The 20200-nt window shown below is 35.8% G+C and overlaps 6 protein-coding genes across 7 annotated transcripts; 4 read left to right on the plus strand and 2 right to left on the minus strand.

Annotated features, from left to right (window-relative positions):
* Window positions 1-456: 456 nt before the first annotated feature.
* Window positions 457-3752, minus strand: AT2G02970 (GDA1/CD39 nucleoside phosphatase family protein). The gene is made up of 8 exons (NM_126349.3): window positions 2843-3752; window positions 2578-2690; window positions 2382-2489; window positions 2096-2150; window positions 1762-1953; window positions 1566-1663; window positions 1232-1428; window positions 457-1134 (listed from the first exon to the last, which is right to left on the minus strand). The coding sequence occupies exons 1-8, from the start codon at window positions 3465-3467 to the stop codon at window positions 855-857; spliced, it is 1668 nt and encodes a 555-aa protein (NP_565293.1). The 5' UTR covers window positions 3468-3752; the 3' UTR covers window positions 457-854.
* Window positions 3753-3818: 66 nt separating this feature from the next.
* OTP85 (Pentatricopeptide repeat (PPR) superfamily protein) lies at window positions 3819-5892 on the plus strand. Its single transcript, NM_126350.3, has one exon. It carries the CDS (start codon window positions 3928-3930, stop codon window positions 5737-5739), a length of 1812 nt encoding a protein of 603 aa, NP_178398.1. The 5' UTR covers window positions 3819-3927; the 3' UTR covers window positions 5740-5892.
* Window positions 5893-8965: 3073 nt separating this feature from the next.
* On the plus strand, window positions 8966-10346 carry RNS1 (ribonuclease 1). Its single transcript, NM_126351.3, has 4 exons — window positions 8966-9287; window positions 9364-9519; window positions 9625-9823; window positions 9904-10346. The coding sequence occupies exons 1-4, from the start codon at window positions 9174-9176 to the stop codon at window positions 10125-10127; spliced, it is 693 nt and encodes a 230-aa protein (NP_178399.1). The 5' UTR covers window positions 8966-9173; the 3' UTR covers window positions 10128-10346.
* A 346-nt stretch (window positions 10347-10692) lies between these two features.
* AT2G03000 (RING/U-box superfamily protein) lies at window positions 10693-12667 on the plus strand (the record flags this gene model as incomplete). The annotated part of the gene is made up of 2 exons (NM_126352.1): window positions 10693-11932; window positions 12300-12667. 2 exons carry the CDS (start codon window positions 10693-10695, stop codon window positions 12665-12667), a joined length of 1608 nt encoding a protein of 535 aa, NP_178400.1.
* A 2039-nt stretch (window positions 12668-14706) lies between these two features.
* Window positions 14707-16931, plus strand: AT2G03010 (hypothetical protein (DUF577); the record flags this gene model as incomplete). The annotated part of the gene is made up of 7 exons (NM_126353.4): window positions 14707-14779; window positions 14887-15018; window positions 15198-15368; window positions 15582-15747; window positions 15984-16178; window positions 16439-16603; window positions 16727-16931. 7 exons carry the CDS (start codon window positions 14707-14709, stop codon window positions 16929-16931), a joined length of 1107 nt encoding a protein of 368 aa, NP_178401.4.
* Window positions 16932-18104: 1173 nt separating this feature from the next.
* AT2G03020 (Heat shock protein HSP20/alpha crystallin family) lies at window positions 18105-19624 on the minus strand. Of its 2 annotated transcripts, NM_126354.3 has the most exons (5): window positions 19499-19624; window positions 19065-19412; window positions 18951-18977; window positions 18802-18825; window positions 18105-18712 (listed from the first exon to the last, which is right to left on the minus strand). In NM_126354.3, exons 1-5 carry the CDS (start codon window positions 19539-19541, stop codon window positions 18387-18389), a joined length of 768 nt encoding a protein of 255 aa, NP_178402.2. In that variant the 5' UTR covers window positions 19542-19624; the 3' UTR covers window positions 18105-18386. The 2 variants fall into 2 exon arrangements, with proteins under 2 accessions (NP_178402.2, NP_973408.1); NM_201679.2 differs by lacking the exon at window positions 18802-18825 and having other exon boundaries at window positions 18147-18712; window positions 19499-19608.
* Between the last annotated feature and the right edge of the window lie 576 nt (window positions 19625-20200).

Here is a 20200-nt window from a genome sequence, read left to right on the forward strand (position 1 = left end):
TTGTATAAAACTTTGTCGCGCTGTAACGTTAACGACATGTTTGTTCCCTGTAGGATAACATTCATTAATTATTTTAATCTTTTGATTACAATAATGATGTAATTTTCTTTTATTTCTTAATAATGTGATTTATAAATCATGATTGGGCAATGCATGATCTAGTTGTTCAATGACAAACCAAGGCATAATTATTGAAAATATTTAAGCTTATGGTATGATATTAAACAGATATGTGAGAATAATTGTTGTGTAAGATAAAAAAATTTAGTACCATAATATCATTAGGACATTATGATTATGGAAATAGCTTAAAATTCTAGTACCATTATATCATTAGGGGATTTCTCTTTTGATAAGAACGTATTCTCAATAAGTTAAAATACTACTAGGAGACAACATTTGTTTAGTCAAACAAATAAAGATTAGATGAGACAAGTAAACATTATCTAAAGTATTTCGAAACTGCAAAACAGCAAAGACCTCTCAACTACATCAACATCTAAGAAAACGATTGAAGACTTGAATGATTCCCAAAGTAGACGGATAATTTTATATAAGATTCAAAAAAAACTATATTATCGAAGTTAATTATATATTTTGATCATACAAGTGTTAATAATCTAAACAGGACTTCATTGAAATCATAAACCCTCCCCACACAATATACGAATTACTCACCTACCCCATGACTCTCAAGCAAATAGAAATTTCTAAACCAAACCGTTGATACATAATTTCACTCAGATGCTGGCTTACTTTACCTCTACTCCATTAGAGAAGATATAGAAACTTTCAGAATCATAAGCAATTAGAGAGGCAGGAAGCTTTGCGGAAAACCGGTTTATAAACCAAGATCATCTAATTCGAGTCACTATGTACCGACCTTTCTCAAGGTCGTAAATCGTTTTCAGCTGCGGTTTTCTCCACTTAGTTACCAAATATACCAAAACTGTCATAAGGATCGGTATCCCGATGAGATAGTGAAGCGTCTTCGGGTGATTACTGAAAAGAGCATGGAACCAATGGAGATTACCAGAGGCTGCATGTTGAGAGGTCTCTGTTGCAGTCTGTTGAATGAATGCACCTAAAGCCCAATCGAGCGGTATGTCTCCTGCTTGATTCGCATATCCGATTCTGCCCAAAAACAAAAAACGGTTTTTATTTGATTGAATCATGTTTACAGCCATTAATCTAAGTCTTTGGTTAGGGCTCTTTAATTTTACCAACATACCTTTCATCATCAAGAGGAATGCCAAGGGTATCGTGAAGCAATGACACAATATATGCAGATGAGAAACAATACCGAAGAAGATCCTCTTCATGGAGTGATGGGTCTTTTACTCTCAACTTTGACCAATCTTCTCCACAGAATCTCTCTCCGGCTGAAATCATATTAGATAGCCACGCTTTTTCTCCCAACCCAAAGAACTGTTATCAGGAACAAAAACCATGTTTATAAATTATAACATTCTCCATAAATAGCAGGGACATTGTGTTGTTGAACTAACTGGGTAAATTCTATCTACATTAGGAGCGTGATAACAGATATGAGAGAAAGTGAATACCTTAGAGGTGTAAAAGAAGTTTTCTGTCGCTAAAAATCTTCCTCGAAGCTTAGGCGTGAAAGTTGATCCAATAGAACAATGCTGATACGAGCATTTCTCTGCACTCAAAAGTTTGAGTAGAAATCAGTATCTATTAAAGACAACAAATAAACTAATACAAGGAATGAAAATCCAGCAATAATGATTAATATTCTACCATTTCCATCTTGCAAGATTGTTAGTGCAGCAGATCGACACTGTGAGTAATTACCCCCAGCTTGAAAAGAATCTGAGAGTCTGCTTTCTTCAGCTAAAAGTCCAGACAAATGCTTTTGTGTGTTTGCGTCGAGGTTATACCCTTTTGGAGCACAAGGGTCTGTAAATATTTTTTCCCGTGTAGGTTCCACAGCTTCAAGAAATAAAACACTGAATGAGTGGAAAGGAAAAGAAACTTTGCTATTGACTTGAAAACGTAATCTGAACTTTAGAAAATTCCCAATCAGTAATTTGATGATCCATCAATTATACTTATATAATCATCAACAGCTTACCTGAATTATGGTCTCTTGAGAGAAGTGAACCCCATAACTTATCATGTGCAGCATTCTGAAACGGAAAAAAAAATTAATAGCCTCGAGGACATTGCCAAAAGATGAAATCCTTCATTCTAAAGATTTCAGGGAGGGAAACAAAAGATCAGAAACAATAGTTACGGAGACAATTGTTTGGTCAGTTGGATTAAGTTCCCATTCAACGATTTTAAAAAGGAATAAACTTGTTTCTTGTGTCAAGTTGTGAAATCTATTCCAAACACATACACTGCTTAATAGAAAATACCTGCCCAAAATGAAGGAAGCTGTGACTGTAGAGATTGTATGTGACATTTCCAAATGATATTGTACGTGAGAACTCAGGAGGCATTGGCTCACTAGACACAAATGTCACCTAAAAGAACATACAAACACTCATCGTCTGTTGCAGGATAGCTTTTGACTCAAGCATAAATCTGAAAGGGAAAAAAAAACAACTAAACCTGAGCAGAAGCCCCGCCAAGTTCAACAATTCCGGTTGTTTTAAGAGGATCACCTCCAAGTGAACCGAGAGCAAAGTTTGCAACAACCCAAGCATATACACCCTCGTCAGATCCTGGCAAATTTAGTATCCAATGATTAGCTAGTAACAATAAAGGAGCAACAAACTCTCAAATCAAAAAGAGCGAGACAGAAACTGATACAACTCCAATGGCATTAGATAAAAAGACTCACTTTTGAACAAAAGAGAAGATTTTGAAAACTCACCAGAGATAACAGAAGCCCATTCATCTCGAAACAAGAACCCAGAAGATTTAAGAACTCTTCTTGCAACTCCCAGAATCTTTTCCTGAACAGGTAATTCAAGCAATCTCATTCCCGCCGTCGCCATTAACCTAACTTCAGTCTCAATCCACATTCCTTTCGGAACTCTCCCTTTCGCAAACTCAACCAGCTCCGTCAATGACACACTCGCTCCATCAGGATCATCAGCAAACGCCGATAAACCCGGATGCAACTTCAAACTAGCGTAATTCGCTCCTCTGAATTCAAAAACCGGTTTACCCGACTCAATCCGGTACCCAAACACATGGATTCGTGTCCCTGTACTTCCGCCGTCGATCACGACGCTATAACGAAGCGATCCTCTCAGATTACCGCCGGAGAACAAAATTGAATAGCAAAGAAAGAGAACCCCCAACACTACAGATATAGAACCAACTGTTAACAAGAGATTCGATTTCGCGTGTTTCGAATTCGGTTTTGTTAGCGTATAGGTCGATGAAGAAGACGGTGCTCGGTTCCCAGAACGGATCTGGAACTTAATCGGATCCATATCGGATTTACTACTACTACTATTCTTCACCCTAGAACGGGCATGAGATCGTCGCATCAACAATTCAAAAACCGCCACGAGAACGAAGAACAAGGAACCATAAGATCTGGAAGAATTCAAATATGGAAAATTGAAATTAATATATATTTTCGTGAATTTTCGATTTTTTCTTCTTTTTTTGAAGCTTTTATTGAACCGAGAATACTGGAGATTGAGAGGGCCGCCGTTAACCAGCGCCGGTGAAGCTCGCCGCCGCTCTCAAGTCTCCGATGTCGTTCTCGGTGATAGAAATAAAAATAAAAATAAAAGAGATTAAAAAGCAAAATTAAATTGGAAAATAAATTGGTCGTTGTAGCGCCTTTTACGATTTTTATACCTAATTATTAAATTACAATTCGGGTCGGGTCGGGTTATTTGATTATTAATTTTGCAATCGGGTCATGATCACATAACAGGCTTATCGTTATCCTCAAGATTTGTCAGTTTGAATAATGAGAAGCTCAAAATCAGAGCTTTAATGGCGATATCTTCAGCTTCACTAATATCATCATTCTCACACGCAGAAACGTTCACTAAGCATTCGAAAATCGACACTGTGAATACACAAAACCCGATTCTTCTGATTTCCAAATGCAATTCTCTAAGAGAGCTGATGCAAATTCAAGCTTACGCGATCAAATCTCATATTGAAGATGTTTCCTTCGTCGCTAAGCTGATAAATTTCTGCACTGAGTCTCCAACGGAGTCTTCAATGTCATATGCACGCCACTTGTTCGAGGCAATGTCTGAACCAGATATTGTCATTTTTAATTCTATGGCTCGTGGGTATTCTCGCTTCACGAATCCTCTTGAGGTTTTTAGTCTCTTCGTTGAGATCTTAGAAGATGGTATTTTACCTGACAACTACACTTTCCCGTCTCTTCTCAAAGCTTGTGCAGTAGCAAAGGCGTTAGAAGAAGGTAGACAATTGCATTGTTTGTCGATGAAACTAGGGCTTGATGATAATGTCTATGTTTGTCCAACGCTTATTAATATGTACACTGAGTGTGAAGATGTGGATTCTGCTCGTTGTGTGTTTGATCGGATTGTTGAGCCGTGTGTTGTTTGTTATAATGCTATGATCACGGGTTATGCGAGAAGAAACAGACCGAACGAGGCTTTATCTTTGTTCCGTGAAATGCAAGGTAAGTACTTGAAGCCGAATGAGATTACCCTTTTGAGTGTTCTGTCATCTTGTGCTCTGTTGGGATCGTTAGATTTAGGGAAATGGATACATAAGTATGCTAAGAAACATAGTTTCTGTAAGTATGTGAAAGTAAACACAGCTTTGATCGATATGTTTGCGAAATGTGGTAGCTTGGATGATGCAGTGTCTATATTCGAAAAAATGAGGTATAAGGATACACAAGCTTGGTCAGCAATGATTGTAGCTTATGCGAATCATGGGAAAGCTGAGAAATCCATGTTGATGTTTGAGAGAATGAGGTCTGAAAATGTTCAGCCTGATGAGATCACATTTCTCGGTCTGTTAAACGCTTGCAGCCACACTGGTCGAGTGGAAGAAGGGAGAAAGTATTTCTCACAGATGGTTAGCAAATTTGGGATTGTTCCGAGTATTAAGCATTATGGTTCTATGGTAGATCTTCTTAGTAGAGCTGGAAATTTAGAAGATGCATATGAATTCATTGATAAGCTCCCAATTAGCCCAACACCAATGCTATGGAGGATTCTTTTAGCTGCTTGTAGCAGCCATAACAATTTGGACCTAGCTGAAAAGGTTAGCGAGAGGATCTTTGAGCTAGATGATTCACACGGTGGCGATTACGTGATTTTATCAAACCTATACGCGAGAAACAAGAAATGGGAATATGTAGATTCTTTAAGAAAGGTGATGAAAGATCGAAAGGCGGTTAAAGTTCCCGGTTGCAGCTCGATTGAGGTAAACAATGTGGTTCATGAGTTTTTCTCAGGGGATGGTGTGAAGTCTGCAACCACAAAGCTTCACAGAGCATTAGATGAAATGGTGAAAGAGCTAAAGCTTTCAGGTTATGTTCCTGATACATCAATGGTAGTTCACGCCAATATGAATGACCAAGAGAAGGAAATTACGCTTAGGTATCACAGCGAAAAGCTTGCGATAACGTTTGGATTATTGAATACTCCTCCGGGAACAACGATTCGGGTTGTGAAGAATCTTAGGGTGTGTAGAGATTGTCACAATGCAGCAAAGTTGATATCTCTTATATTTGGTAGGAAAGTTGTTCTTAGAGATGTTCAAAGGTTTCATCATTTTGAAGATGGAAAATGTTCTTGTGGGGATTTTTGGTGACGTCATCTCCAGACCAACAACATAATTTTCCGTAGCTAAAAATCATATAACTGTGTATTGTTTCTTATAGTTTTATAAATTGATTCAAAATATGATTTAACATGGTAATCGATATGGTGTCACCTGTTCAATAATTTTCATAAGTGTTAGAACTAATAAAATAAAATAAAATAAAATCTAATAAGCTGATTTAACCTCAGACTAGTTACAATGATTTGTTGTAACAAACCATTTTACAACTGGTGAAAAAAATATTTTCACTACATTGATTTGTTGTAATTAAAAGTTAGGTGATATGGCAAATTTAGTGTTGATAAATATCAACATCCCTGAAAGTAGAAGATAGAAAATAAGTGTGACAAGTGTTATATTTTGATTGATTGCTTTGATTTCTATTTTTTTTTGTTTCATTTCAATTATATAACTTCAATTATTTTATAATATTTATACATAAAAATATCAAAATTTATAATTTTCATTCTCTATAAATAGATACTATTTTCATTTGATTTGAATACAAAAAATAAAAAACCGTGTTGGCTATCATCATGAGATCGTGTATCATATTGCATAATATGATTGTTGAGGATGAACGAGAGACATATGCTCAACATTGGACGGATTATGATCAATTTGAGGCAAGTAGGTCGAGTACACAACAACCATTCTCGACCGAAGTGCTACCCGTATTTACAAATCATGTGCGTGCTAGGTCCGAGTTGCGTGATTTAAATGTACATCACGAATTGCAAGCAGATCCAGTCAAACACATACGAGCACAATTCGGAATGTTCCATGGTGAATGAAATTTTTAAGTTTGTGAGTTGAGATTATTGTATTAATTAAATTATTAGTGTTTTCTTACTTGTTGTGTGCTTATTGTATTTTTGCATTTTAAATTTATGTTCATTGTATGTGTTTTAGTAATAATAATTTCTATTTCTCGTTTTTATTATTTATAAAAGTTTTTAAAAATATTATATAAAATAAAAACAAATATTAACACAAAAATAATTTATAAAATTATTTTAATTTAATTTAATATTAACAATGATTAATAATATGTAATCACAAAAACATAAACATAAATAAAATGAAAAAAATGAAATAAAAATGGTGGGGTAAGGTATTGTAATTTTATTAAACAAAACTATTGTAAATATAAAAGGGAGATTTGCAAAACTACCCTTTTTTTACTACCTTTTGCAACAATACCCTTTCGTGTTGTCCATTTTTAAAAATACTCATTTCCTTGACCAGAATGACCAAATTATCCTCATCTAATAGGAACATGTAATTGGAAACTGAAATTTTCCCGCCAATTTTTCTTTCCCCGCCAAAAAAAAAAAATTTCGTCAAACATTTTTCCCGCCAAAAAAAAATATTCTCGCCAAAAATTTTTACAACCAAAAAATTGCTTCTAAAAATCCTTGTAATTTTTTTTTTGCGGGAAATAGATTTACAAGGGATTTTAAAAGGGTTTTAAAAGATTTACAATGGATTTTAAAAGGTTTTAAAAAATTTTACAAGAGTTTTTAAAGAATCTTCTTGTAAACTCTTTAAAAATCTTTTAAAAACCCTTGTACATATCTTAAAACCCTTTTAAAATCTCTTGTAAATCTTTAAAACCCTTTTAAAATCCCTTGTAAATCTTTTAAAACCCTTTTAAAATCCCTTGTAAATCTTTTAACACCCTTTTAAAATCACTTGTAAATATTTTAAAACACTTTTCAAACAATTTTGAACCCTTTAAAAATCTTTATAAAACCTTTGTAAATCTTTTAAAGCCCTTTAAAATCTCTTATAAATCTTTTAAAACCCTTTTAAAATCCCCTGTAAAACTTTTAAAACCCTTTTAAAATCCCTTGTAAATCTTTTTAAACCCTTTTAAAATCCTTGTAAATATTTTAAAATCCCGTGTAATTCTTTTAAAACTCTTTTAAAATCTCGTGTAAATTTGGCGGGAAAAATATTTTTGGAAAAAAAAAATTGGCGGGAAATTGTTTTTTCAAAATTATTTGGTGGGAAATTTATTTTGGAATATTTTAGGCGAAAAATATTAATATTTCATTTTGTTTACCTAAAACAATTTCCAAATAACGGTAAATGGTCATTAAAATTTAAAGAAGGTAAAAATAAAAATGACAAATAGGAAAGAGTAGAATTGAAAAAGGGTAATGTGAAAAGGGTATTCTCAACAATTATTCAAGATAAAAATTGTATAGGTGTTAAATAATAATGTGTAAAAGAGAAGACGATGTGAAGTATTAAAAGAAAAAAAAAATGGATGTTGTATATAAGTAACCATTGTAGATAGTTTAAGCAAGAAAAATTGATGTTGCATTGGAAATTAAAAAATTTCAATAAAATTAGAAAAGCAACTCTAAATCATTACTTATTTTATTATTTTCAAGAAGTTATAAAGTATTAAACAATTCGTTGACAAATAAGTTTGATCGACATTGTGTGACAAATTTAAAACACATCATTAATAACAACGAGGACAAATACAGTTCAGATATCGTCTACTATTAAAACACTTCTTCTATAGGAGCAAAGAAAAATTGTCGGCAACGAACTGGGGACCAATAATATTCCGAGTTTGAGTTCAAACTGAGTAATTTTATTTTGAGAAAATTTGCCAAGTTAACTTATAATTCTGGTTTACGTGTAGTAATTTATTAAGTTGTTATAGGAAAATGAGAAAATACTAAGACACATCCAAGAAAGTTTCACACGAAATTTACTTACAAAAAGATTGTTTATTTAATACTTCCGTATATAGATATATAAATATTTAACACATTAATTATAAAGTTCAAGATAATTGATTATCTATCTTTTTTTGTCATCTGAAATTATTATCGCTCAAACGAAGTAATTCTGAGGAAAGTTGTTTACAAACTAGTTATTTCATTATTGTCTACTTATATAATAGAATTAAAAAAAATTATTGCTTAATGCAATTTAGTTTTAGATAAAATCATTAAACTTAATAGATTATATAAGTTAGATATCAATAATTGGGCTTGCTTAAAAACATAAATATAAAATATTATTGGGCCGTTACGTGCATACAAAACGAACCTTCTAACAAACAAGTGTGAACGTTACGACTTCAAAATTAAAAAAAAACACAACAACTATGTCCACACGTAATCTCATATGATTCAGATTCCAAGGAGAACAAAATTAAAAACAAATCTCGTAAACATACATACACTTCACATAAAACAAAAGGTACAGTATATACCATAAATCTCCGAGATTCTTTTGATGTATCTGTCCATTTCATTATTACACAAACTAGGAAACTGATATCTCTCTATTCACATTCCTCTGATTCTATTTCTCTTTATATATATTCACCCATTAACCATCTCAATCTTATAACCCTCAAAATCACAATCTTCTCTTACAAAAAACTTTGAAAGATGAAGATTCTTCTAGCATCATTGTGTTTGATCAGTCTTCTCGTAATCTTGCCTTCTGTCTTCTCTGCTTCTTCTTCCTCTGAAGATTTTGATTTCTTCTACTTCGTCCAACAAGTAATAAAATCATTCTAAGAATGTTTCTGATGATTTTTTATAATCATCTAATATTGTTTTGTGTTTTATTGTATAGTGGCCAGGATCATACTGTGACACACAGAAGAAGTGTTGTTATCCAAATTCAGGCAAACCAGCTGCTGATTTTGGCATTCATGGTCTTTGGCCTAACTACAAAGATGGAACTTATCCATCTAACTGTGATGCCTCTAAACCATTCGATAGCTCAACGGTAATAAGATCAAACATTTCTGTTTTAAGGTCAAAAATATGGTTTAAGGTAAAAAATATGGAAAGTTTTGTACATAACCGGTTGGTTTGATTTGGTTTGGTACAGATATCAGATCTTCTCACTTCAATGAAGAAGAGCTGGCCAACACTGGCTTGCCCAAGCGGTTCAGGTGAAGCGTTTTGGGAGCACGAATGGGAGAAGCATGGTACTTGCTCTGAATCGGTTATCGATCAACATGAATATTTCCAAACCGCTCTTAACCTTAAACAGAAAACCAATCTCCTTGGAGCTCTAACCAAAGCCGGTACGTTTTGATGTCAAAGTACCTTTTTATTTTCCCGGTTTGGATCTCATTGGTCTAACTATTGGTTTATTATGTAATAGGGATTAATCCGGATGGAAAATCTTACTCTTTGGAGAGCATAAGAGATTCGATAAAAGAGTCAATTGGTTTCACTCCTTGGGTTGAGTGTAACAGAGATGGTTCTGGTAATAGCCAATTGTACCAAGTCTATCTTTGTGTTGACCGGTCTGGTTCCGGTTTAATCGAATGTCCGGTTTTCCCACATGGGAAATGTGGAGCTGAGATCGAATTCCCTTCTTTTTAGTTTCCAATTTCTAAATTCAGTCTCTTGAACCGGCATCGATCTTTTGTTCATGGAGATTGGTTTGGTCAAAAAGAAGATTTAATGTAATAAAAATTTATGGGATATTGGATAATGATATAGTTCAATTTCAATAATATTCTACGTATCCGCATGGTTTAACTCTAAAATATATAGTGAAAATAGTTCAATTTTTCTCTAAAACTAGAAAACAAATCTTTCACAAAAAATTGCTAACACTTTTGTAAATCAGTTTTGATATGATAAATTTATTTTTTATGATAAAGTTAAATATTCAAAAAAAAATCTAGAGCATTAACGAAACTGTAACTCAAAAGTCGAATCTAAACAACAAAAAGAGTATGTCAAAAAAACAATCAACCATAAAGAGTTTAATAACAAGCGCCGAGAAAATCTTATCTATAAGGTTTTCGTTCTCCATAATTTAGAACTCTCGATCTGTTTTATTTCTTCTTAATAACAAGAGATGACGACATACAAAAAAACCTTTGATCTCTTAATATAATCTCTATTTCGTTTTTTTTTGTCCTTTAGGTTTTGAGTTGCAATGTCCTCGGATATGCGTGACGAGCGTTTCTTTTATCATCGATATCTTTCCGTTACAAATAGAACAACTCCAACTACGGCAACAAACTTGCCAACATCGACATCGAACATGCGATCTACGAGTTTGATGACACCAAGGGTTGCACATACTTCAATGTCATCTGGAGGAGATTTTCCCGACGACCGTTTTTTCCATGCTCGTCATCAGTCCGCTACGGATAGAGCAGCTTCAAATAGAAGCAGGGCGATCATGCCCATATCGACAACAAACGTGCCATCATCCACATCAAACTCACCTAGGGTTTTGCAGACCTCAATGTCGAGACGAGGTACCTCGCCAATGTCCTCGTCGACGAGGAGGAGTGTGCAAGCATCCATGTCAGCACGAGAAACCGTACCATCGTCGACATCAACGAGGAGCATGCAAACGTCTACGTCAACCCCGGAAATTATGCCTACATCATCAAGAAATGTGATAACAAGCAGCGAAGAAGTAGCAAATACATTCACTCAAACTTCTTACATACAATTTGGGAGCCTGTGGGAGACGAATACAACTCCTTCAACTAGGAGTTGGCCGACCGTGCCATCATCAAACTCACCTAGAGTTTTGCAGACGTCAATGTCGAGACGAGGTACCTCCCCAATGTCCTCGTCGACGAGGAGGAATGTGCAATCATCCATGTCAGGACGAGAAACCGTATCATCGTCGACATCAACGAGTAGCATGCAAACGTCAATGTCAACACCGGAAATTATGCCTACATCATCAAGAAATGTGATAACAAGGAGCGAAGAAGTAGCAAATACATTCAGTACTCAAACTCCTTACATACAATTTGGGAGGCTGTGGGAGACGAATACAACTTCTTCAACTAGGAGTAGGACTACCGTGCCCACATCGACCACAAACGTGCCTTCATCAAACTCATCTAGGGTTTTGCAGACGTCAATGTCGACACGAGGTACCTTCCCAATGTCCTCGTCGACCAGGATGAGTGTGCAAGCGTCAATGTTGGCACCAGGAACCGTATCATCGTCAATGTCAACAGTAGAGATTATGCCTACATCGGCAAGAAATATGATAACAATGAGTGAAGAAGTAGCAAATTCATTCACTCAAACTTCTTACATACAATTTGGGAGCTTGTGGGAGACGTTTAAAACTGTAACAAAGTTGTCGCGTGTAGCGATGGTGGAGAATGGAGAGTGTGTGATATGTCTGGAGGAATGGCGCAAAGGTGATATGGAGACGGAGCTACCATGTAAACACAAGTATCACTTGGAATGTGTGAAGAAGTGGTTGAAGATTCACGCCACGTGTCCTCAGTGTAGATACAAAATGCCTCTTGAAGCTGAAGACTAGTGATTATGATTTCTGAATCTTCTGACTCAGCATGAGGGTTTTGACGTCAACTTTTGTTTTTTTAGGAGAAGGTAATGAATTCAATTGGAATCATGTTTTGTAGAAGCATGATTAGGATCTATTGTTGAATTCGTATGTGAAGATCATATTCCCTTCGAATTTTGTCAATATTGGTTTACATTACCAAAATTAAAAATTTGAAACATAACCAGTTGGTAAAGTATGATCACTTCATCGATCAGAAACGTACGTAACATCATCGACATCGAACATGCGGACATCGAGTTTGATGACACTAACGAGGTTCATCGATGAGCAAATATCTTTACGAGCAACCGTTTCGTCGACGAGGACGACCGCACGGTTGTTGACTAATGAATCGCCGGCAACGATACGGGCGGTAGCGATGTTACCACGTGTAGCGATGGTGGAGAAAGGAGAGTGTGTGATATGTTTCGAGGAATGGAGCAAAAGTGATATGGAAACAGAGCTGCCATGTAAACACAAGTATCACTTGGAGTGTGTGGAGAAGTGGTTGAAGATTCACACCTCGTGTCCTCAATGTAGATACAAGCTTTCTTGTGTATATAAAAGCTTTTTGATGTTGTGATTTGAGAGATTACAAATTTATAATTGCAAAAGTTGTGTAATTGGAAATGTTTTGTTGCTTTCAAGGTTACATCAGAAGAAAGAGGCTTATTGACTTGGTTATCACAATCACCTAAAATTACTCTACTGGTTTGAATTATCCATCCACTTGTGTTGATTGATTTGAATCTTCCTCATTGGTTGTGTTATCCCTCTGTGCTTCATTAAAGACTTGAGTACTATATGATTCCACTATATTCACCTATTCAATAAGCCCCTTTATGATGTAACCCAAATTTTTCTTTTTGTCTCAATATCGTTTCTACTATATGACTTGAGTACTACTTGTAAATTTTTCTTTTTTGGTAGGCCCTGGTAAAGAATGTCACTCACAATTTATTCATAAACTAAAAGAAAAAATATCATATGTGAATGCTTCTCGGTCTCGTGGACCCACGCGTATCATTTACAAAGAGCAAAGTAACAATATCTGGAACATAAGTAGAAGAATGAAATCTTGGCGACAAACTAAACGCATAATTAGCTAACCCATATGCTAGATAGTTAATTAGCTTCTCGATATACGTGAAAAAAATGAACTATCCAGTCTCTCGAAAGAAAGTCATGACACAAGCATACCAGAAAAACATTGAATTATACTCGCTTATTCCTGTCTTAATTGTTATTTTATCATATTCTTTCAACAGATATAAGACGAAATTCTAAAAACCAATTGTTAAATTGACCAACACAAAAGAGCTTTAGTAATAGTAGAGACAAAGTGAATATATTAGTTTTTTGCATGAAAAAAAAAAGAAAAAGAAAAAGAAAGTTAAAAAAATAAACATTGGGGAAAGAAAAATATTCGTTTAGGTTGAGGCATGGCGATATGAAGACGATTTGACCGGGAGGCTTGTGATTGGTGGATTTTTTTCCTACTGTCCGATTTCTTTCTTCCTGTAGGTATGTCTATTTCGTTCGTGTTGGTCCACCGGATTCCCAGAAACAAGAGTAGCTATCAAACTGTCATGATGATGCTAAATGTGGGGAAATATTTCCAATTTAGTGGAGCAAAAGTCAATATTAAAATGCTAACAAGAGAAACAGTGAGAAGCAAGATTTTGATTCACATGAGGCTACCAAGAGACCATGGTACAAATAGTCATAGTCTTGGCTGAAAAAGTATCTATATATACATTTTTAATAAAGTTTTTGGTTGAAAAATCTCTCAAATATTTACTATTTTCAATATTAATCCTAACAAAATCTATTTGACAAAATATTGTCTTTAAAAAAATTTACAAATCGACTTTATCAACTAACAATTTATAATTAATTATTTGTCTTAATCTTGCACATATTAATTACGTATTATTTGAGAAAATCTAAACAATTAGAAAAGATCTATACTAACCATATATATGTTGTTCTTTGATCACAATATTCATTTACTTGATTCTAAAGCAAATTAGTTATTGACTTTTCCGATTTTGTTGCTAAATTCTCGATTTTATGATACAAATTTATCTAATCACAACTAATTAATACTAAATATTATTGTTTTAATATTAACCATTCATTTTATTTGTATGTAATTAAAAGCTAATCAAAGGCATATTCTCTCTTTTATTCAATTATATCCTATACGATTTTCATATATTTCTTAAACAAAATAGCATATTCGAATCATTAAATTATTTTCCCAAAATAAGATTATGTTAATCATGCATTAATTTTCGGAATTGAGAAAATTGCTTGCTCACAAAGCTATTTTTTTATTCGAAATCAAAACTAACCCTAATTGTGTATGAGCTCTATCTATATCCTCACTAGCAAACAAATATCACACCTTCATTGTGTCTTATGATAACCTTTATAACCTCTCATTAGCAAAGCCAACAAAAACTCAATTGGGTGATACATTGCTAAGAGAGAAACCAAACCTCAATTAAAGTCATAAGGTATAATAATGTAGATGAAGACAAATATAGATTAGGATATGGTGTTGCTGGTAAAGGTGTGAAGCGTCTTTGCCTCCTTGGTACCTTGAGAAATGTAATGATGGAGATGATAGTGTTCGCGGTGAGGATGATGATGGTGGATATAGAGGTGATGAAGCTGAGTGGGAAGAACAGTTATTTGCCTATAATTCTAAAAGTATACGACAGCCATTTTGAATGATTTCAACTAAACATACGGTTAGTTCCGGTTTATATTCATCTTTGAATCTTATGTTGAAAGCGAGAGAGATTCTTGTTAGTGAAAGCCATGAAGAAGTAGCGATGATCATCGATCATCTCTTTAAGCGTCAAGACTCCGAAGAGTATAAAACATCGCGTGCGCTTTACGACATCTGCGTTTCTTGTAACCCAGGTTGCTTAACCCTAAAGCTTCTTAAAGTCTATCAATCTTCTTCCAATGGCATTCTCAGACTCCGATCAATCTCTCAACTCTCTGAGACCCTCACCTATCTGAAAAATCAAATCGTCTCGACTCTCTCTATGAAATCAAACCCCTTTTGATTTTATGCCTTACAATGCAAGAAACCAAAGAATCTGACATCAAGATCCTCAGGAAAATCGTGTCTTTTGTAACTTACAATGTCGTGGAGTTGCATAAAGACAAATGGGACGAGCTCGGTGATTGTATATTATCCCTAGCGAGTAGCAAAGAACCTGTCAAGGCTTTTCACGTCTTCATCGATCTGCCACCAGTCTACAAGAGTTTCATCGACAATTTTTTGGACAAAAGCTAGTAATGTCTTTCTTTATCCTTATAGAGTCGAAGATTGGAGCTTGGCTTTACAAACTTTTGTTAAAATGTGGATTCAGCTTGAGAAAACAGGGATGACAGTAGAGTTACTAATGGCGTTGATGGAGATTCGGATTTCGAGAGGTTCTTCTCAGGAGACATGAATCTGTATCATTACACTAAAGATCAATGCCATTTTGTGTTGGCTTCCATGAACGAGATCGAAGGAGTAGTCGGAACAGAGACCAAGGAGATTGTGAGGAATGCCAAAATGTTGATTACAGAACCACATGATGATCTTAAGAATGGTAGAGAAGAGTTTGAACGAGCTACGAGATTATATTGCATCGAGTAAAACAGAGTTTCATAGAGCGGTTTATATCTTCCAGTGCTTAAGAATGGCGCTTATTGATGACGATTTTGTGATTCCTGTGATGGAGAATCTTTTCCTAGAGATAACCACAAGGCTAGACCCACCAAGAGATAACAGTAGCTGGGTCTTGGCGTTTATGGGTGGCTTTTGTTTAGCAATTCACAATTGATAGAGAAGTCAAGTAAAGCTGAATCCGTTGCACATAAGATGATAGATTCTATAAGAGAGCTTGTGGAAAGAGAAATGGAAGTTGGTCTTGTGAGGAGAGGTTTCAGAGATGTGGAAACAACTGGAATGATACAGTACTAGCCAATACAAATTCATTGCTTTGGAGACTGTATGCAATCAAAGGCAATGTAATTGTTGAGAGAGGAGTGAAACAAGTTGAGAAAGAGCTTCCAGAGAATGAGTTTGATTGGCTCAACCTTAGTGCTGAATAGAAAAACTAGTGTTTTGGTGTTTATTGGGCCTAGAATTATCAAAATATCACGTAATGGGCTCAATGGGCCTCAAAGTTAAATATCAATAACTTGGGCTGCAAAAAAATCAATTCCGATTCCGATCAAGTTTTATTTTCCGTTCAATTCAATTTCATCGTTTGAAAACCCTAATTTTGTTTGGGAAGATTAAGCCATGGGAGGTCACGGTGGTTTGAATATTCTTCCACAGAAGAGGTGGAACGTTTACAACTTGGACAGTCCGAAAGGATGAAGAAGCTGCGGCTAGAGAAGAGCAGATCAAACGCGAGGACGCTAGAAAAAGAGATGCTGAATCTCGTCTCGAAGTGCTTCGTAACGTCCGTGGTTTAGCCCCTCTCACCGGAGGCAGAGAAGGGTAAGGATGAGACGGTGGTGGTGGTGGCGGCGGCTGTTGTTAAATCCACGGATGTTGTTGTGGAGAGTGTTGAATCGGAAAATGTATAGATTGGGATATGGAGTTGCTGGTAAAGGTGTGAAGCGTCCTTGAGAAACGTAACGATGAAAATGATAGTGTTCGAGGTGAGGGTGATGATGGTGGATGTGGTGGTTATGAAGCTAAGAAGAAGAAGATGAGTGGGAAGAAGAGCTTAAAGGAGTTGAAGAGGGAGAGGGTTGAGAAGGAAAGAGAGAGAGCCCTTTTCATGAAACAGAGCCAGAGAGCCGGTGGTTTTTCTCGGAGGTGAGTTTTGGGATGAAATTATACGTTATTTGCATTGGGTTTGTACAAGTTAGTAGTTAACTGTTGTTACTTGATTCATATCCAAAGTATTGGTTTATTAACGCTACTCGATGCTTAGTGCTGATAGAACCATGTACATAGTTTGGAGTGTGATAGATAGTTTATCAGGGGAATCAATAGTTTATCAGGTCCTATCCTTTAGCATGTTTTAAAGTTTAGTGAAGCATGGCTGTCTGTTAGTTTGATGGTAGCATTTAGACCCTAAAAGTTGGAACTCTGTTTACTTGTTTACTTGTTTCAACATTGGGTTGGTAGCTGATAATCCCATTGGTTCTAACTAGAACAGGAACTGCAACGTATTGTCATCAGAAGAAGAGTATGTAATTGAATATACGTGTAGAGATGTTTCAATAGATAGAAAAAAGAGGAAATGATGTGAAGTGAATTTGGTGATAGTTTATTGCTTCCTGCTCAATAACTAATACTGCACGTCTCTGAACCTGGTTATTGCATAGTACTAGTTCATTTGTGCTGATAGAATCATGGTATATAGTTTAAGAGTGCGTTTTGAAGACATCACAGTCTATTGTCCTGTCCTAATTGTCACAGGTCCTGGAAGTTTTCAGTGCCTACACAGCTACTCTTGTCTTGATTCATTGATTGTTTCTCTAAGCCTGTACGGGAAATGTGGTAGATTTTAACACAATATGCATTTGAATGTTAAGAGTTTTCTTGAATCAAGCTGCTGTTTGTCCCACTCATTGTCCTAGGTATTTCCCTCATCGACCTAGAACCTCCTTTTTGACAGCTCAATACTTGTTTGCACTACCAATTCCAGAGTTAGTATTAGGCAGAGATTTTTTAGTGAGTGTGTGCATATATAATCTTAGCCTCGTAACCACTTTAAACAACACACTAGTTTTGATTCTGTGGCATATCAGTGTTAGGGCCTCAAGTTAAAGAAGTGTTTTGGTAGCTAAAATCCCATTGTCCCCTACTTGAATATGCACACCAAACTTTTAGTTTTGAGAACAATCGATGATTGCTAAAATTAGTTTGTGAAATCACAAAGATGACAAAGAAGACTTGATCCAGAGATTCAAAGGTCTGAAAATCCCCTTTTGTCATCTATATATATGTGTGTATAGAGAATTAGAGATGTTTCAACAGATAGAAAAGTGGAAAGGATGTGTATTGAGTTTGATAGTGGAAATCATTTGGCATTGCTTCATGCTCAAAAGAGTTATGTGGCCCTTAAAGTTGATACTCATAGCAAAACAGACTTTGGAAAATGATAACAAACTAGCCAAAAAGTCGAAACATACCAAAAATAAGTTGCGTCGTTGAAACATTACCAAAATAAGTACTGATAAAACGTAAAACGACACGATCCACAAAACAAACGACACCATCCCAGAGAAAGGGTCCACCATACTAGAAAGACAAAATAGTTTCATCATCAAAATGGAGGGATAAGGAGACGAATGACACCGTTCTTGGCGATGGTCTTGATCCGACGGCTGGGAATGTCAACAGGAGTGGAGAGCATAGCGACGTCACCAGAGTAGAAACGGCCACTTGAATCATGGCTAACCGCAGGAGCTTGACCAGTCACCTTGACTCGCCCATTCGTGACAGAGACAGTGAAGTTTTCTTTGGGAACACCCGGCATGTCTGCACGCACGAATAGTTTGCCGTTTGGGAGCTGCTTCGACTCATAGGCCATAGTCGGTTGTGGGAACGCAAGTGGATGTGGCTGCAATACCGGACCGGTTAACGCCGGGTCTGATCCACAAATACAATTACTCTCATTTTAAACACCCAATCTCTCAATACTAAATATAATTACTAGCTAGGACCAGAAAGTTGTATACCATTTGGATCGGTGCCACGGAGATCTACCGACCACAAACAAAGAGAAAAGACAAACATTTAAAGATGAGTAAACAATTTTCGAAAGTTTGTGTAGGAAAAAGCCAAACTTTTAGATATTGAAAGTTTCTGGAAATGGAAATGGAAATACCTTCACGGAAACCTGAGCAACCAAGAACTGTTGACAAAAGCATAAACTTTTTATATCAGAAAAATGATCTATAAACACTGACCGGTAATACATTAGATGGGTAATAGTACTGACCGGTGCAAGGAGAGCGGTGTGGATCGATGCGAGTCTTGGAGAGGATAACTCTAAAAACACCGTCGGACATGTGGGTGGTGATGCTTGAGATCGCACAGCAGCTACAGCCAATTCCAGTCATCGTTTGGTAACGACGTTCGGTGGAGTCGTGTGTGTGAACCTTGGGTGCTTTGGCGAAAACAACCACAGTTTCCTGCGACCGGTTATGATAAACACTCAAGCCGCCTTCATCAGGAACTCCAGGCAAATCCATCCTCAAGAACATGTCTTCGTTCGCTAGAATCTTGATCTCAGAGAACCCTTTTGGCCCATTCGTCTGAAACTGGTTGTTGATTGCGTAAAAACCTTCTGCTTTCAGAGAGAAAAACCAAAAAAATCAGAGAAATGAAACTCGAATCAGTGAAAATCTGAACGAGGTGATAGAGGAATCATACCGGGAGACTGAGGACGAGCACTAACAGGAACGGCCATTGCCATGATTCAACAAAGGTACAAGCTTTCTCAGTGCTTTAGGGTTTTTGCATTTAGTGGCTTCTGGAACTTTATGGGCATGGATGGGGAGGCTACAAATGGAAATATCTAATGTTCTCACCCTACGTGGCATGTTTACTTTTGACCTTTGACGAAATGTATCAAAGAGAATCTCACGGTACATATTATTAGCTGACATTGAAACCAAAATCACAGCCGTCCAATCTTATCTGTTTGTGAGGACCATTGCTGAAAAATCAAGACTTTTATTTGACCCAAATAAAAAATGAAGACTTATAGTAATAATTGTTGAGAGACGCGCGACGATATATCAAAATAGAAAGTTTGGTGAAAACGACAGATCGAATAAAACACCTTCTCTGAAATTAGAAAAACACAAATTCATCAAAAGTTTTTATTAGATAAACTTGAACCACGGAATATAAAACTTAATATTTCAATGCCCAATCAAAATGAGCTTGAGTTTGTAAAAATTATACTGTATTTTGTTCTACCCAAGATATGGGAGAATATATTTTACATGAGCATCTTTTATTAAAAAAAAAGTAATCATAACAAGACGATTTTCAGCATAAAAAAAAAGTTTATCCCAAACCTGATTAACCTTTAATTTTGACAAACGCGAGTTCATTTGACTGTTGAGT

The sequence above is a fragment of the Arabidopsis thaliana genome, chromosome 2 (genome assembly GCF_000001735.4).
Source record: "Arabidopsis thaliana chromosome 2, partial sequence".
NCBI lineage: Eukaryota > Viridiplantae > Streptophyta > Magnoliopsida > Brassicales > Brassicaceae > Arabidopsis > Arabidopsis thaliana.

Coding starts and splice junctions, on each gene's coding strand:
- OTP85 (NM_126350.3), top strand. CDS start 3,928: ATGGCGATATCTTCAGCTTCACTAATATCATCATTCTCACACGCAGAA.
- AT2G03020 (NM_126354.3), bottom strand. CDS start 19,541: ATGGCAATGGCCGTTCCTGTTAGTGCTCGTCCTCAGTCTCCCG. Junction 18,978..19,064: donor ACACCGCTCTCCTTGCACCG/GTCAGTACTATT, acceptor TTTTGTCAACAG/TTCTTGGTTGCTCAGGTTTC. Junction 18,713..18,801: donor CCGTGGCACCGATCCAAATG/GTATACAACTTT, acceptor TTTGTGGATCAG/ACCCGGCGTTAACCGGTCCG.
- RNS1 (NM_126351.3), top strand. CDS start 9,174: ATGAAGATTCTTCTAGCATCATTGTGTTTGATCAGTCTTCTCGTAATC. Junction 9,520..9,624: donor AACCATTCGATAGCTCAACG/GTAATAAGATCA, acceptor GGTTTGGTACAG/ATATCAGATCTTCTCACTTC. Junction 9,824..9,903: donor TGGAGCTCTAACCAAAGCCG/GTACGTTTTGAT, acceptor ATTATGTAATAG/GGATTAATCCGGATGGAAAA.
- AT2G02970 (NM_126349.3), bottom strand. CDS start 3,467: ATGCGACGATCTCATGCCCGTTCTAGGGTGAAGAATAGTAGTAGTAGT. Junction 1,664..1,761: donor AATCTTGCAAGATGGAAATG/GTAGAATATTAA, acceptor TTTTGAGTGCAG/AGAAATGCTCGTATCAGCAT. Junction 1,135..1,231: donor ATTCCTCTTGATGATGAAAG/GTATGTTGGTAA, acceptor GTTTTTGGGCAG/AATCGGATATGCGAATCAAG.